Consider the following 16,649-nt stretch of genomic DNA (forward strand, 5'->3'; position numbering starts at 1 on the left):
AAGAGGAGAATGGACGGACTGGTTTGAGCTGACAAGAAGGCAACTGTAACTCAAATAACCACCCCTTAAAACTATGTTGAGCAGAAAAGCATCTGAGAGGCAGATGGGCTACAACAGCAGCTTTGGGAACTTTGGGTTCCACTCCTGTCAGTCAAGAACAGGAATCAGAGACTATCATGGGGACAGACTCACTGAAACCAGAGAGTTAAAGATTGAAAAAAGACCAGGCAACATTTTCCCAGCCTTCACCTGTCCAGATTGGATGTTTTGCCATGATCAAAGTCACCGAGATCCCATTTTCCCCCCATTCCGGTATATGATTTGAATATTAACTGAACTGCTTGACCTGTCTCTGCATGATTTTGTGCATTGTGCTGCTGCCACATAGCTGGCTGATTAGATAATTGCATGAATAATCAGGGGTACTTGTGTTCTTAGTATTCTTCTTCTTCTTTTTTTAAAGAAGCATGTCCATATCAGATCACCCGTAGTTGATTCAGTACTGTAAAAGCATTGTGAATGTTTAAATCATAACCATGGCTGCTATTTTTTGACCGCCTCTTAAAAGCATAAGGAACCTTTCAACACTCCTGAAGCATATACCATTCAATGTATTCGATGTGGTTATAATTCATGAAGATCCTGAGCAGGTCGTCCTGACATGAAAGTGTTTACCACTCAGCAGTGAAGAAAGAAGGTTCGAGGTATGAGAAGGTGGGAGGGAGATCAGAGTTACGAAACAGAGTTTGTTCTTGAGGTATAGGAGAGTGGTGGAGATTTAACAGAGTTTCTTTGAACCATTTTACATGCCCTGTCTATTTACATTCCAGCCTGGCCAGTCCTCAGGCCTTATCTTCTACACAGCCCTCCTCACATATAGCAGACCCTCTTCTCCCACATCTTCATTCACAACTCCATTCCTCTCATCTGTGACAACAGGGCCAGGCATCTCATCCCTTTTTACTACAGCCTGTGACAGCTCAAATCGAAATAAGTTCTTCCTCCAAGATCCTCCTCCACACCATACAGTGCTGGAACATTTCAGCTAAGCTCCTTTCTTTCCAAAGCTTCTCACAGTGTGTAAGCGATGCTCACTGGGTCAGTCACATTACTCAGCGAGGACAGATTGTTCCTTTTGATTTTACATAGACATGCAGAAAGGAAACAACCAAAGCTCTGGATTAATATTGTAGTAAATGTTTCATCCTTGTCAAGGTCACGGTGGATCCGTCGCCTATCATGGGAACATTGGGCATGAGACAGGAACACACACTGTATGGGATGCCAGTCCATAAAAGGGTTCCATGCACACATAGCCGGTACACCTAGTATGTTTTTGGAAGTGGGAGAAAACTAGAGAACCCAGAGAAAACTCACACAGATACACAAAGAACATGCAAAACTCCACAGAGAGAATAACCTGAGCTCACAAATCAAGCCAGGGACCCTGAAGCTGTGTGCTGGCAATGTTTGAGATAAACATCAATATTGTTTTATGAACAATATTGCCAGTAAAACAAATCTGAGATTTTCTCCTTCTTCTGAGTAAAACCAACTTTCTAATATCAGATAGACCCTGACAAATGATGAATAGCGCAATAAACAGTCAAGCTGATGATATTGGGAGCCCAGGGATGATTATAACACAGGTCAGTTGTAACATCCTAACTATCTCTGAAAATTAAGTAACTACTATCACATACTTTGCTATGTACAGTATCGCACAAAAGTCTGGACACAGCTTCTAATTCAATGGTTTTTCTTTATTTGTATTAATTAAAAGTCACTTCATGTCTTAAAGTAACAATGGACTGTCGTTTCTCTTTACTTAGTTGAGCGGTTCTTGACATAATCTGGACTACTACGGTTGTGGAATAGGGCTCATCTCATCTCATTATCTGTAGCTGCTTTATCCTTCTACAGGGTCGCAGGCAAGCTGGAGCCTATCCCAGCCGACTACGGGCGAAAGGCGGGGTACACCCTGGACAAGTCGCCAGGTCATCACAGGGCTGACACATAGACACAGACAACCATTCACACCTACGGTCAATTTAGAGTCACCAGTTAACCTAACCTGCATGTCTTTGGACTGTGGGGGAAACCGGAGCACCCAGAGGAAACCCACGCGGACACGGGGAGAACATGCAAACTCCACACAGAAGGGCCCTCGCCAGCCCCGGGGCTCGAACCCAGGACCTTCTTGCTGTGAGGCGACAGCGCTAACCACTACACCACCGTGCCGCCGTGGAATAGGGCTATTTATTGTATTTATTTATTTAGCTTTTGCCATAGGAAGATCTATATATGTACATACATCATGGCATGGGAAACCACAACAGCTTGCACCAATTACAGTGGCCCCATTGTACCGAATTTGCATGTCTTTTAAACTGTGGGGGAAACCGGAGCACCCGGAGGAAACCCACGCGCACATGGGGAGAACATGCAAACTCCACACAGAAAGGCCCCTGTCGGCCGTGAGGTTCGAACCCGGAACCTTCTTGCTGTGAGGCGACAGCGCTAACCACTACACCACCATGCCACCCCAATTATTATTCACTATTTACTGTTTGATCTCAAACGCATTAAGAAGGCAAGAAATTACACTAATTAACTTTTGACGAGGCACCTGTTAATTGAAAAGCATTCCAGGTGATTACCTCATGAAGCTGGTTAAGAGAATGCCAATAGTGTGCAAAGCGTCATCAAGGTAAACGCTGGCTACGCTGAAGAATCCAAAACATGAAACATTTTGATTTTTAAGACTTTTTTGTTTACCACATAATTCCATATATGTTCCTACTGTGCTATTTCATAGTTTTGATTTATTCAGTATTGTTCTACAAAGGTAGAAAATAGTCAGAATACATAAAAACCTAAGAATGAGTAGGTGTGTCGAAACTTTTGACTTGTACTTTATACGCTTAGGGCAGGATTAAACTCATAAGTGAAAAGGTATCTGTCAACAAAATACAGTGTAGATTTTATTCACAAAAGTGTTTTTCAGTTCAGAAAGTTTACTTTATACTGTTGTTATTGATGATCCTGTGATATACTAAAAAAATGTGAATCTTTGATCAGATAAAACAGAAACAATTCTGTATGTGTTTAGTAGTAAGTGACAAGAGTTAAATGTTTAGAATAAGAGTACTAGAGATGATGTGTAATAAGTGATAGGAAAAGGTAAGAAAAGGTTTAGGGCCAGCTATAAGAAAATCTGTTTCTGCATGGCGTTAAATCAAATTATTGAAGTGACTCAAATAAGGAAAGTAAATGATTTGTGAGTTTTCCAATTTAATGCCAAAAGAGCTACGATCTCTGTGCTGGTATTATCCAGGACATCCTGTACTTTGCAGCCATGGCTCAAACTGAGAGACAGCTCTCACTCACACATGCGCGCACACAGATTAAAATGTTCTATTGAGAAATATTAGTTTAAACTGTGTGTTGGATTACAAAAGCAGCCTGTGAAACACAGACTAAACCCAATTTTGTTGAAATATTGAACATAATGATTAATTGCAAATGTGATATTACTCTGGGCGGCATGGTGGTGTAGTGGTTAGCGCTGTCGCCTCACAGCAAGAAGGTCCTGGGTTCGAGCCCCGTGGCCGGCGAGGGCCTTTCTGTGTGGAGTTTGCATGTTCTCCCCGTGTCCGCGTGGGTTTCCTGCGGGTGCTCCGGTTTCCCCCACAGTCCAAAGACATGCAGGTTAGGTTAACTGGTGACTCTAAATTGACCGTAGGTGTGAATGTGAGTGTGAATGGTTGTCGGTGTCTATGTGTCAGCCCTGTGATGACCTGGCGACTTGTCCAGGGTGTACCCCGCCTTTCGCCCGTAGTCAGCTGGGATAGGCTCCAGCTTGCCTGCAACCCTGTAGAAGGATAAAGCGGCTAGAGATAATGAGATGAGATATTACTCTCGTTTCATGGTTAACATGCATGGTACCTCATTTATAGTTTTAAATTCTGATTTATGTGCCATTTTGCTTTTTTCCTTTTCGTGACTTCTTCTTTTCCATATTGTTTCATGGGGCGGCACGGTGGTGTAGTGGTTAGCGCTGTCGCCTCACAGCAAGAAGGTCCGGGTTTGAGCCCAGTGGCTGACGAGGGCCTTTCTGTGTGGAGTTTGCATGTTCTCCCCATGTCCGCGTGGGTTTCCTCCGGGTGCTCCGGTTTCCCCCACAGTCCAAAGACATGCAGGTTAGGTTAACTGGTGACTCTAAATTGACCGTAGGTGTGAATGTGAGTGTGAATGGTTGTTTCTCTATTACCCTGTCCACACTAGGGATTTTGTACCGATACGAAACTACTTTCGTACCGCAACACCTGTCCACACTAGCAACTATACCGGTACTGTAGCGGTATAACTGTATCGGTATGAAACCCACAAATGTATGGGTTTCGTACCGGTACAGTACCGGTACTGTAGCGCTTCGCTGTAGTGTGGACAGATGAAGCGGCTCTGTATCGATACAAATATATTGCGCATGCGCAAAGTCACACACCTCAATCGATGTCTTCGCTGAATAAAATAGCGAAGAACGGCGATTCGTTTTCTTTGTTTCTTTATCAACTGCCTCGCGCGTTTTATACGATTCGACTGAATAAATGACCACCAGAAATACAGACTGTACACTGACAACAAAAAGCACACACACGTTGTTTCATCCACCATATTCTCGGAAGGAAGTTACTCGGTAACCATGAAAACATTTCGCGCACGCGCATTTCAACTACCGTGAAAGAAAACCGCAAACATTTCTCGCTAGTGTGGACAAATGCACTAAACTGTACCGGTATACTTTGTATCGATACAGTTATACCACTTTCGTACCGGTATAAGTGTGAACACAGCATAAGTGTCAGCCCTGTGATGATTTGGCGACTTGTCCAGGGTGTACCCCACCTCTCGCCCATAGTCAGCTGGGATAGGCTCCAGCTTGTCTGCGACCCTGTACAGGATAAGTGGTTATGGATAATGGATGGATGTAGTTTCATTTCACTCCAGAGTATGTTACAAATGCAGGGGTGTATCTGGGGGGTGGTCCTGGGGTGCCTGTGACCCCCCCCCTTTGTCGGACCATACATTTTTCAATAGCCGCATAAGAATATCAGAAAAGCGCCCACTGTAATTTCTCTAACATTTTTTTTTAAAAAACTAGATTGTCACCTCAGCTTCATTAGGGCTTCTATAACCTTGTATGGACTTCCTGTGGTTCGGGTGCGAAAACCCAGTTTGTCAGAGTGTGTGCGGGAGAGGCGGATGTAAGTGCAGATATGTTAAATAATACACAGTGCGATATGAGCATAAAGTGCGTAAAACACACACAACAGGCAAACAGTCCGAAACAGCAGGCAAAGTGGTAATCGAGGAAACAGGCAGGAGGTCAATCGAGGCGCGGACAGAATATCAGAGGCAAAACTATACAAGATCAAGGGACGAGAAACAGGAGTCGAAAAATCAGGAGGTCAACAAGGACAGGGCCAGGGAACAAGGCTCAGTAAGGCACACTAGACGTGGTGTAATACTTCACATCGTCCTTGCATGGGCGCGGTCCTTAAACAGCCCAAACATAGTTCACTGATTAAAGACAGGTGTTCTTTGTTAATGGCGCGCGTGCTGGAGCTCATTAGGCGCGTGCGCAGCCCGAGGCGCACCTTCAGGCGCACGAGCCAAGGCGTGCAGGACTGACACCGTTCTGTGCAAGCATAACACGATCGCACTAGAAAGCATGGTCAAGCTGCCAGTGTAGCTGCAGTCTTTCTAGTTGCGAATTACAAGTATTTCCTCTTGTGTTAATAATTCGCCATGTCAAAACAAGCGAAACTTTCCTCCTTCTTTCAACGTGAAGAGAAGTAAACAATTTATTGTATTTTTTTTCCATCAAAGTTGCATTTTGTGGCTTCGAAGCTAAGTTTTAGTGCCGTTTCTAGAAGACAACATCAAGAAAACGTGGAAGAAACAGCAATAATGGAAGAGCCGGTTTCTAAGCTGCCTAAAACTAGCAATGGTAATTATTTTTTGTTACATAATGTATTCAGGCTGCCAGTCAGTGTGTGACCCCACCTTTGAAAAATCCTAGCTACGCCCCTGAAATGGTGGTGCAGTAATTAGCACCGTTGTCTCACAGCAAGTCGGTTCTGGGTTTGGACTTGCTGACTGACTTTTCTGTGTGGAGTTTGCATGTTCTCCCTGTGCGTGTGTGGTTTCCTCCCACGGTCCAAAGACATGTGGATAAGGTCAATTAGGCCAAGAAAAAAAAATTGTTTGTTTCCTATTACATCTTGAAAAAAAATAGGGTAGGTAGGTAGGTCGGTCTTTTTATTTTATTTTATTTTTTATCACACAAAATACCGGGTAGGTAGGTTTTTTTTTTTTTTTTAATAAATTTTAGGTGATATCCATCGTGATATCGATACCGCCGTTAGCCTGGGCGCTGTGTGTATACTGTTTGCATGACTCGTCCAGCGGAGGATGATAATGTTCGTAGAGTTCTTTTACAGTTGAAAACTTATAAAATGAACTTATTGTCTTACAATCTTCCGTGTGGTCGCAACCGATCACGGTAATCGAGAACACCTCGTTGGCCGCCATGATGCCTAGCGTTGTGTACAACACAAGCCGGAGTTTCCCGGAAAGAGGTCATGACGTCAGATTGAGGCCGTGAGAAATCAATGAGTGTTTCTTGTCCGATATATGCGTTTTAGAATTAGTCACTTGTCAGATCGACAATATTATGCAAATCGTAATGCAGATTTAATTTTTTTAATTTATTGTTGGTCGGCGAAAATACATTTTTTTTTAAACATCTAACAAAAAAGTCTAGGGTCGGGGCATTTTTTAAACGGTCGGTCGGGTAACCGGAAACAAACAATTATTTTTTCTTGGCCTTAGCTACTCTAAATTGCCTGTGGATGTGAGCGTGAATGGCTGCCTGTCTCTCTGTGTTAGCCTCTGTTGCCCCTTTTCCACCAAAGCAGTTCCAGGGCTGGTTCGGGGCCAGTGCTTAGTTTGGAACCGGGTTTTCTGTTTCCACTGACAAAGAACTGGCTCTGGGGCCAGAAAAACCGGTTCCAGGCTAGCACCAACTCTCTGCTGGGCCAGAGGAAAGAACCGCTTACGTCAGCGGGGGGGCGGAGTTGTTAAGACCAACAACAATAACAAGACCGCGAAAGATCGCCATTTTTAAGCGACGAGAAGCAGCAGCTGTACAAACGCGAAGTCATCCATTATTATTATTGTTGTTGTTGTTGCTGCTGCTGCTTCGTCCGTGTTGTTTTTGCTTCGATATTCGCGCCAAGGTTTATGCAAACGTAGCGACGTAACTGATGTATACAACGACGTGACTGACGTATACAGCGACGTAATGACGTGGCTCCCCTTAGCACCACGAGCTATGGAAAAGCAAACTGGTTCTCAGCTGGCTCGCAAGTTGAACGAGTTGTGAACCAGCACCAGCACTGGCCCCGAACCAGCCCTGGAGCTGATTTGGTGGAAAAGGGGTGTCTGTCACTTGCCTAGCCCCACCTCTCGCCTAATTTTAGCTAGGATAGGCTCCAACTCACCTGTGACCCAGAGTGGATACGCAGTATAGAAAATGAACGAATGTAAAGATTTACATCTGACTGCCTAACTGTAATGTGACAAATTGTGTCTGTTTGCAGCCCATAAGGTAAAGCTTTGACTTTATTTTCTGAAGAATATACTACACAGGCCAAGTGATATTTGATTCAGAAGTAAGAAGTGTCATAGTCATCGTCCGTCTCCCCTACAGCAAGCCACGGGCAGAAATCTCATAGAGAAGTAGTTTTTCGGACACGGGTGAAAACATAGTCGATACGTTTGCACGCCTGCAACCCCAAAGTGGCAGATCAATAGAGGACGGATGAAGAAAAATGTGTCACACTTCCTTTTTTCCTACTGTAATAATGAAAGCATAGTGTAGCACCCAGGAGGAACTGTATAAACAGAGTGAGTATAAACAGACAACCCAGATTTACACAGTGACACCAGAGTCAAAGCTTCCTGCCTCCTTACTATCTGAACACCATTACTGATTAATGCTGCATTAACACAAATACCCACATATCCTCGCTGTATTCAAATTTAAACGCACAATATGAGATTTATCAAAGCAAACCACATCTGCATGGTGAAAAATTAAGCAGCAAGTGGAACATGTTGACTCAATAGGGCTTTTGCGTAAGGAATTATTCAATTATATGTTTGTGAATCAATTGAATTAAATACAATTGCTTTTTTTCTGCTTAAATGAATTACTGTTAATTACAACTTTCAGTGTATTTAAGCAGAATCACCGTGTTATTAAAAGCAATGTAGCTTATCTTGATCTGTTCGAAGATTATACCATTATATCTTTCAGCAAAAGTGCACTCAGAGACCGAATATATTTCATTGGTGTAAATTCAGCAGATTCCAATTCCCAAAACCCTAATGGACCAAAAGTTAGCACCTAAGTGGTAGAGGGAAAAGAGGTACACAATGAGATGTGTACATCTATCCAATACCTGTAACTGCTTATCCTGTGCAAAGTTGTGGGCAAGCTGGAGCCTATCCCAGCTGACTATGCCCCTTTTCCACCAAAGCAGTTCCAGGGCTGGTTCGGGGCCAGTGCTTAGTTTGGAACCGGGTTTTCTGTTTCCACTGACAAAGAACTGGCTCTGGGGCCAGAAAAACCGGTTCCAGGCTAGCACCAACTCTTTGCTGGGCCAGAGGAAAGAACCGCTTACGTCAGCGGGGGGGCGGAGTTGTTAAGACCAACAACAATAACAAGACCGCGAAAGATCGCCATTTTTAAGCGACGAGAAGCAGCAGCTGTACAAACGCGAACTCATCCATTATTATTATTGTTGCTGTTGTTGCTGCTGCTTCTTCCATGTTGTTTTTGCTTTGATATTCGCGCCAAGGTTTATGCAAACGTAGCGCCGTAACTGACGTATACAGCGACGTAATGACGTGGCTCCCCTTAGCACCGCGAGCTATGGAAAAGCAAACTGGTTCTCAGCTGGCTCGCAAGTTGAACGAGTTGTGAACCAGCACCAGCACTGGCCCCGAACCAGCCCTGGAACTGATTTGGTGGAAAAGAGGCATATGGGTAGTCGCCGGGTCATCACAGGGCTGATACATAGAGACAAACAACCACTCACACTCACATTCACGCTTACGGTCAATTCACAGACACCAGTTAGCCTAACCTGCATGTCTTTGGACTGTGGGGGAAACCGGAGCACCCGGAGGAAACCACGCAGACACGGGAAGAATATGCAAACTCTGCACAGAAAGGCCCCCATCGGCCACTGGGCTCGAACCCAGAACTTTCTTGCTGTGAGGCAACAGTGCTAACCACTACACCACCATGCCGCCCGAGATGTGTACATATCAGAGTCAAGTTGATGACAGACCTTTTAGCTTCAGTCACATTTCATAAAGCAAATGGAGATACAGTGTAAATTTCCCAACCATCAGTGAGTATGATAATACCTACTGTAGGATTTCTCTTGGTTCTCTTATACTGAGGAAATTTCTTAGAATCTCTGTTTTTTCCAGAGTCACTGGGGCTAATGACCACCAATTAGGTAATCACAAAATGAGTTAAATTATGCTAATTGCATGGCTATTCTGTGAAACTTTGCAATGGGAATTTCTTGGTGTTAAATGGCATGATAAGCAGTCCATCTCCATTTCAGAAACAGGCTGAAACATTTTGTGTTGCGTGATATGAACTCAGGAACAATAAAACAAATTCAAGTCTTTTGCAGAATCATGATGAAAACGTCATTTAAACATTTTCCAGTTTTTCCATTTCAGCATCTACAGTGGTGCTTGAAAGTTTGTGAATCCTTTAGAATTTTCTATATTTCTGCATAAATGTGACCTAAAACATCATCAGATTTTCACACAAGTCCTAAAAGTAGATAAAGAGAACCCAGTTAAACAAATGAGACAAAAATATTATACTTGGTCATTTATTTATTGAGGAAAATGATCCAATATTACATATCTGTGAGTGGCAAAAGTATGTGAACCTCTAGGATTAGCAGTTAATTTGAAGGTGAAATTAGAGTCAGGTGTTTTCAATCAATGGGATGACAATCAGGTGTGAGTGGGCACCCTGTTTTATTTAAAGAACAGGGATCTATCAAAGTCTGATCTTCACAACACGTTTGTGGAAGTGTATCATGGCACGAACAAAGGAGATTTCTGAGGACCTCAGAAAAAGCGTTGTTGATGCTCATCAGGCTGGAAAAGGTTACAAAACCATCTCTAAAGAGTTTGGACTCCACCAATCCACAGTCAGATTGTGTACAAATGGAGGAAATTCAAGACCATTGTTACCCTCCCCAGGAGTGGTCGACCAACAAAGATCACTCCAAGAGCAAGGCGTGTAATAGTCGGCGAGGTCACAAAGGACCCCAGAGTAACTTCTAAGCAACTGAAGGCCTCTCTCACATTGGCTAATGTTAATGTTCATAAGTCCACAATCAGGAGAACACTGAACAACAATGGTGTGCATGGCAAGGTTGCAAGGAGAAAGCCACTGCTCTCCAAAAAGAACATTGCTGCTTGTCTGCAGTTTGCTAAAGATGGACAAGCCACAAGGCTATTGGAAAAAAGTTTTGTGGACGGATGAGACCAAAATCAAATATTTTGGTTTAAATGAGAAGCATTATGTTTGAAGAAAGGAAAACACTGCATTCCAGCATAAGAACCTTATCCCATCTGTGAAACATGGTGGTGGTAGTATCATGGTTTGGGCCTGTTTTGCTGCATCTGGGACAGGACGGCTTGCCATCATTGATGGAACAATGAATTCTGAATTATACCAGCGAATTCTAAAGGAAAATGTCAGGACATCTGTCCATGAACTGAATCTCAAGACAAGGTGGGTCATGCAGCAAGACAACGACCCTAACCACACAAGTCGTTCTACCAAAGAATGGTTAAAGAAGAATAAAGTTAATGTTTTGGAATGGCCAAGTCAAAGTCCTGACCTTAATCCAATCGAAATGTTGTGGAAGGACCTGAAGCGAGCAGTTCATGTGAGGAAACCCACCAACATCCCAGAGTTGAAGCTGTTCTGTACGGAGGAATGGGCTAAAATTCCTCCAAGCCGGTGTGCAGGACTGATCAACAGTTACCGGAAACGTTTAGTTGCAGTTATTGCTGCACAAGGGGGTCACACCAGATACTGAAAGCAAAGGTTCACATACTTTTGCCACTCACAGATATGTAATATTGGAACATTTTCCTCAATAAATAAATGACCAAGTATAATATTTTTGTCTCATTTGTTTAACTGGGTTCTCTTTATCTACTTTTAGGACTTGTGTGAAAATCTGATGATGTTTTAGGTCATATTTATGCAGAAATATAGAAAATTCTAAAGGGTTCACAAACTTTCAAGCACCACTGTATATTCTTGGCTGAAAATGAAAAAAAAAAAGTTTAATTGCTTTTAACAGCAGGTGCAGTTTGGACTGCTACCTGGATAAATAAATTTATTCATTTATTCTTGGAATAAATAAAACTAGGTGCACTCAGGTTACACCCAAAATTAAGACCCATACTGTTGGCTCAAGTTAAAATTCTAAAACAGCTTGCCAGAAATTTCCATTGTTAATTTGCAGGATATTACCTTCAGGCATTTTTACGTAATTAAGCCAACTATATTGTTATTTTTTCCATGTTCTTGGATGTAGCTAACTGAGCAGTAAATGAAAACCTGGCAAGTTTTTACTTATACCACAATCAAAGTAGAACTTACTGATTGCTACAAAGTTCCTACCATTTTAAAAGCTTACCAATTATTTAAATGATTTTCTCAAATAATCATGAACACTGTTTCCTGTAGTGATATTAATTATTACACTGATTTCTGATTTAATTAGAGTCCAGAGCTCCTAGCTTCTTAATGCATATGCATACAGCACCACAAGCTCACTGAAACTTCAAAATGATGATTTGTGTGGGTGAATTCATGGCCATGCCAGCTCCCAAACCATACTTTTTTGCTTATTAGCAGGCATTCTGGCGGGGTCAGCTCTCTCAATAGCCTGGGCATGAATTCAGAGGGAAGGCACTAGCACTTCTCACCTCATCCAGCTTAGTAAAAGTGGAAAAGACTCTGCTTTGGCCCTGCAGGCCCCCTGCCAAAGCCTGCATGTTTGGCACTCAGACGTGCATTTCTGAGATGAGCTGGCTTCTGGTCAGGTCCATTCTACTTCTGGCGCACACATGCACGCGCGCACACACACACAAGCTAATGATGTGAGGCAAATAGAGGAAGGGAGGGACTGATATGCTGGAGAAGCTAGAAGAAGCACTGGAGGACATATGTAGGACAGACGGAGTGGGGTGAAGAAAATTCACCAAAGTGATGACTAACAACAAAAACTGTATCCTACAGTTTTGAGTGAAACAGTCAGTGCAGAAACGAAATGAAAATATCCTGCTCTTCAAACTCTCACTAGGTGTAAAGTTACAAGTGGTAAAGTTCATAAAAGACAAAGCAGTCTGACACACAATACCACAATCTCCCATTCTCTGTCAGGCACAGATATTCATTCTGCTTCGTCTGCTGGCGCCATCTCTCTCCACTGATTTGGACCCTGGCACTGCTTGTGATGCTCCAGTTAGGGTAAATGAAGAAAGATCTGTCTTATTCCCAACTTTGGATCACTCACAGGAATTGGACAGAGCGATACAGGCAGAGATGAAATGGAGCAAAATGAAATTGCTGCTCGAGCTTTCATTTAGGATGGTTTACTGACAGAATACATACAGCAATCATGTTGCTCTTACAGAATGCCAAAAAAAGGATGAGGAACTACCGAATACAATCATTCTCTGATAAACTCGTGTGTCATTTAGAGCTATTCTCATCATATTACAGTGGAAAATAGAAGCACAATAATGAAAATGATACCCAGTGGATTTCATTTGTTTGATGCAATACAGAGTACAGGATACAGCTCCAGTGAAAAAGACGCATGACATCATGTACTGTACCACATATGGGCAGAACAAACCTCACACCATCATCCAGCCAGAACACAATTGTGCTTGACATTGCAAAAGTTTGAAATGAAATTGGAAGAGACTCTTCAGCCCCTCTGCAGTGCAATATTTTCTCTTAAGTTTTCAAGGTGAGTTGGACAGATGAACTACCCTTCAGAATCCAGAATTTCCTTCCTGCCAAATGCCCTGAAGAGAGAACAAACTGTCCTCAAGACAACAAAGCGATAATCCTGGTATAACTCTTTATTCTTACCTGTATAAGTGAAATGTTGCTTAAGTTCAGTCGAAAGAGGTAGTTTCTGTAGAACAGTTGGAGAGGAAATAAAAGGTTAACTGATGAATATGATGAAGAAATGTTAACATTAGTAGACCAGATATGGCTGTTATAATACTAAGTGCGCAACTGATCTTAAAATAATAATAATAATAATAATAATAATAATAATAATAAAAAAGGTTCTATATTGACTGATATCAGGCACACATCTTTGACATGCCCTCTTATAATCAATTATATAGCAAGTAGTCAGTGCTGGGCACACAGGAAATGCAGTCATTATTACCTTGCTCCTACGATCAGCTCATTCCTGGTCAGGTCAAGAGTGAGTTGGGAGTAGTCTCGTACACCGGGGTGGGAGAAAGTGGAAATCCAAGGGTTTAATGCTGAAAGAGAAAATGAGAACGCAAAAAGGGACATCGCATTAAAGATGGAACTCATTTTTTGTCACCACTTGCTTTGAGAGATTGCATGTGGCAGGCAGATAGTGACATCATAATTATGAAAAATCAATCAAAATGACAGAAGTCAAATTTAATTTTGAAAATTTATAGGAAAAACATACTCTGGAACCTCTTGTGGATGATTCTCAGAAAGATAATTGCATTGTTGCGAAATGGGAGGCCTGAGCTTCTGGTCACAGACAGATTTCTGTGACGAAAACTTTTTTAGCATGACTATTACTAATGCTCATTTAGTGAAAGCTTAGATTTACTTTTAGACCCAGTCTTTGAGGTGTCTTTTACCAGGCAGCCGACACGGTCAGGAAAAAATGATCAGCACAAAATCTACCAAATGATGTATATGATGCACAATAGCTGATGTGATTAACCCTTTGATGCAAAACATACAGTATGCGCACCCCTTCTAATGCACAACATGGGTCAAAAATGACCCGCATTCATTTTCCAGGTTATTTCATGCTGACTGAGTTTTTCTTTGCTCTATCTTTTGAAATCAATTTATTTTATGATTGAATATTCCAAGTATTCTTTAAATATCTTGTTTTTAATTACCACAAATCATTAATTTAATTTTTTCTTTCCTACTTTATGAACAAAAATACTTTTTATATTACTACACATGGGTCATCCAAGTGTGATTTAAAATTAATTGTCTTAATACTATAATAATAATTTGTTTCAAGTAATTACTTTAGCAGTGAATGGGGCCAGTTATTTATTTATTAACTACAGTATGTAGTTAGCTAAGCCAACTACAATAAAATTAGCTAACTAAAGTAGAATATGTCAACAGCTCGGTAGCTAATAGTAATTACTTGTAACTTTCTGACAAGTAATCTACTCACTCTCAAGGTAACCTAAACATAATCAATTTTTTTCTAAGGTAATGTTCGAACAATTGAAAAACATTACTTGCATGTATGAGATGGGCAAAGGGCGCTGTGCTGAGCTGTGAAATGTCTGACGCAAGCACAATTCACAGTTCCCACCAAACGCTGGAGTAAATGCATGCGGGTCGTTTCTGACCCATGTGTGTAAACTTGATGTAGAATTACAAAAGCTGTGCTTGTTCATAACTTAAGAAAGGAAAAATAAAAATGTTGATTTGTGCTGAACAAAAACAAGATATTTACTGCATATTTGGAAAAGTAAATGACAAAATGAATTTATTTCAAAAGTATATCATAGAAACACTCAGCCATACATGAAATAACCTGGAAAATGAATGCAGGTCGTTTTTGACCCATGCTGTGCATTAGAAGGGTAGTGATACAAAATAGGGATCGACCGATATGTTTTTTTCAGGGCCGATACCGATAATTATGGAATTGGGATGCCGATAACCGATATGTGCAACCGATAAATGTAAACATTATAATTCACCTGAAATTAAACATAGCGCACACTGACACAGACCTTCATATCCATGAAATGTATGTTTAATTGTAAAATTGAACATGAAATTTTGTGCAGGGAGATGCCAGCAGCATTTGTACAATAAAGTCAAACATTAGTTAGAATAAAATGAGAAATAAAATAATAATAAAATAAATATTCACCAATAAAAAAATAAATCACTCCCTACTATATTACAGCTCACCATTTTCAGTGGAAAATAAATGAAAATACACTCTGGATTCTTTTACACTAAGAACTAAGTAAGACTTACCAACTTCAAGTAGTTTTTAAATAACAAATCAAGTGTAGGGAGCTGCCTGCAGCATTTTTTAAAAAGTAAAATCAAACATAAAGTAGGCTATCACTCCCTATTATGTAACAACTTAACAAGTAACCATCTACATTCTAATGCTTTTAATGCCCAAGCCTAATATTCCCAATTTAGGAGGATTATATTGTAGTGAAGGAAGCACAGTTGCTCTGCATGTTGTCCACTGAGGCGGTTTCTGTTTTTTGTATAAATTGCCGCGGCTCTGCTCCTTTAAGAGTATATTGCTTTCCGAATCAGAAGCGCTAGCGAGGACAATCACTTGCGCAAGAATTATAAATACTAGTGGAGTACATTACAGCGCAATGTGAAGTAGCATAAGAACATTTAAGTCAAGAGTTTAATTGATGTATTTCGTTCATTAGCGTTTATCCAAGCAAGTGTGCATCCACGACACAATTCATTACTGAGCCCACAACAAGCGTCCTGACAAACTCCCTACGGTATTACATAGCCTACTAGCACCATATCACACCTGGCGTGTTTAAATGTTCAAATAGCGCTTTATAAAGTTACCCAACATATACAAGTGCAATGCGCTTTTTGAGCACGAGTCACGTCATGAAGTCACTCATCACCATAACAAATAGCCAGTAGGCTTGCGCTAGCCTACAGAACACAAACACTACGTTTTATTTCGTCTTCCCTTGACCACCTCTCTGTATGGCTGTCATTCTACTGTTCGAGTAGAACTACTGACACATTCACAACGTTTCCAGACGGGGATTTAAAAATGACTGCAGCCTACGTTATGCTGGGGACTGCTTACTATGGACAACATTACATGTAGTTTCAGCGAGACTAGTTGGTTGTAGGCTAATTCAAATGCTTCCTTCCCTAAGCTAAGTTTGCCTGGCTACACAGATGCAAATGGACAATTTTAACGAGTAGTAGATGAAGAATGTAAACATATAATGATGGTGTGCTTTTGCAACTTGTGTGTTTGTGACTTATTGCGGCAAAAGCAGCGTGTCCTTACCTTGAAGTGGGATCTGCTTCTGCCCGAGTGCCCTTACGGCCGCCTTGAAACAGTTCACAGCGTTTAGCTACGCGTGTTGATTGGCTGTATCCCTTGTGCCGCTTCTGCCCGAGTGCCCTTACGGCCGCCTTGAAACAGTTCACAGCGTTTAGCTACGCATGT

General features: G+C 41.6%; 1 protein-coding gene across 3 annotated transcripts in view; it reads right to left on the minus strand.

The window, feature by feature from the left end:
- The window catches only part of sema5ba (sema domain, seven thrombospondin repeats (type 1 and type 1-like), transmembrane domain (TM) and short cytoplasmic domain, (semaphorin) 5Ba), a 249,449-nt gene that overhangs the window by 89,359 nt on the left and 143,441 nt on the right, over nt 1–16,649 (minus strand). For all 3 annotated transcript variants that reach the window (XM_060929724.1, XM_060929722.1, XM_060929723.1), the window contains exons 4-5: nt 13,605–13,704; nt 13,295–13,340 (exon numbers count right to left, since the gene is read on the minus strand). In XM_060929724.1, coding sequence (XP_060785707.1) covers nt 13,295–13,340; nt 13,605–13,704 — 146 coding nt within the window. The remainder of the gene's footprint in view (nt 1–13,294; nt 13,341–13,604; nt 13,705–16,649) is intronic.

The sequence above is a fragment of the Neoarius graeffei genome, chromosome 9, assembly GCF_027579695.1.
Source record: "Neoarius graeffei isolate fNeoGra1 chromosome 9, fNeoGra1.pri, whole genome shotgun sequence".
In the NCBI taxonomy this organism is placed as follows: domain Eukaryota; kingdom Metazoa; phylum Chordata; class Actinopteri; order Siluriformes; family Ariidae; genus Neoarius; species Neoarius graeffei.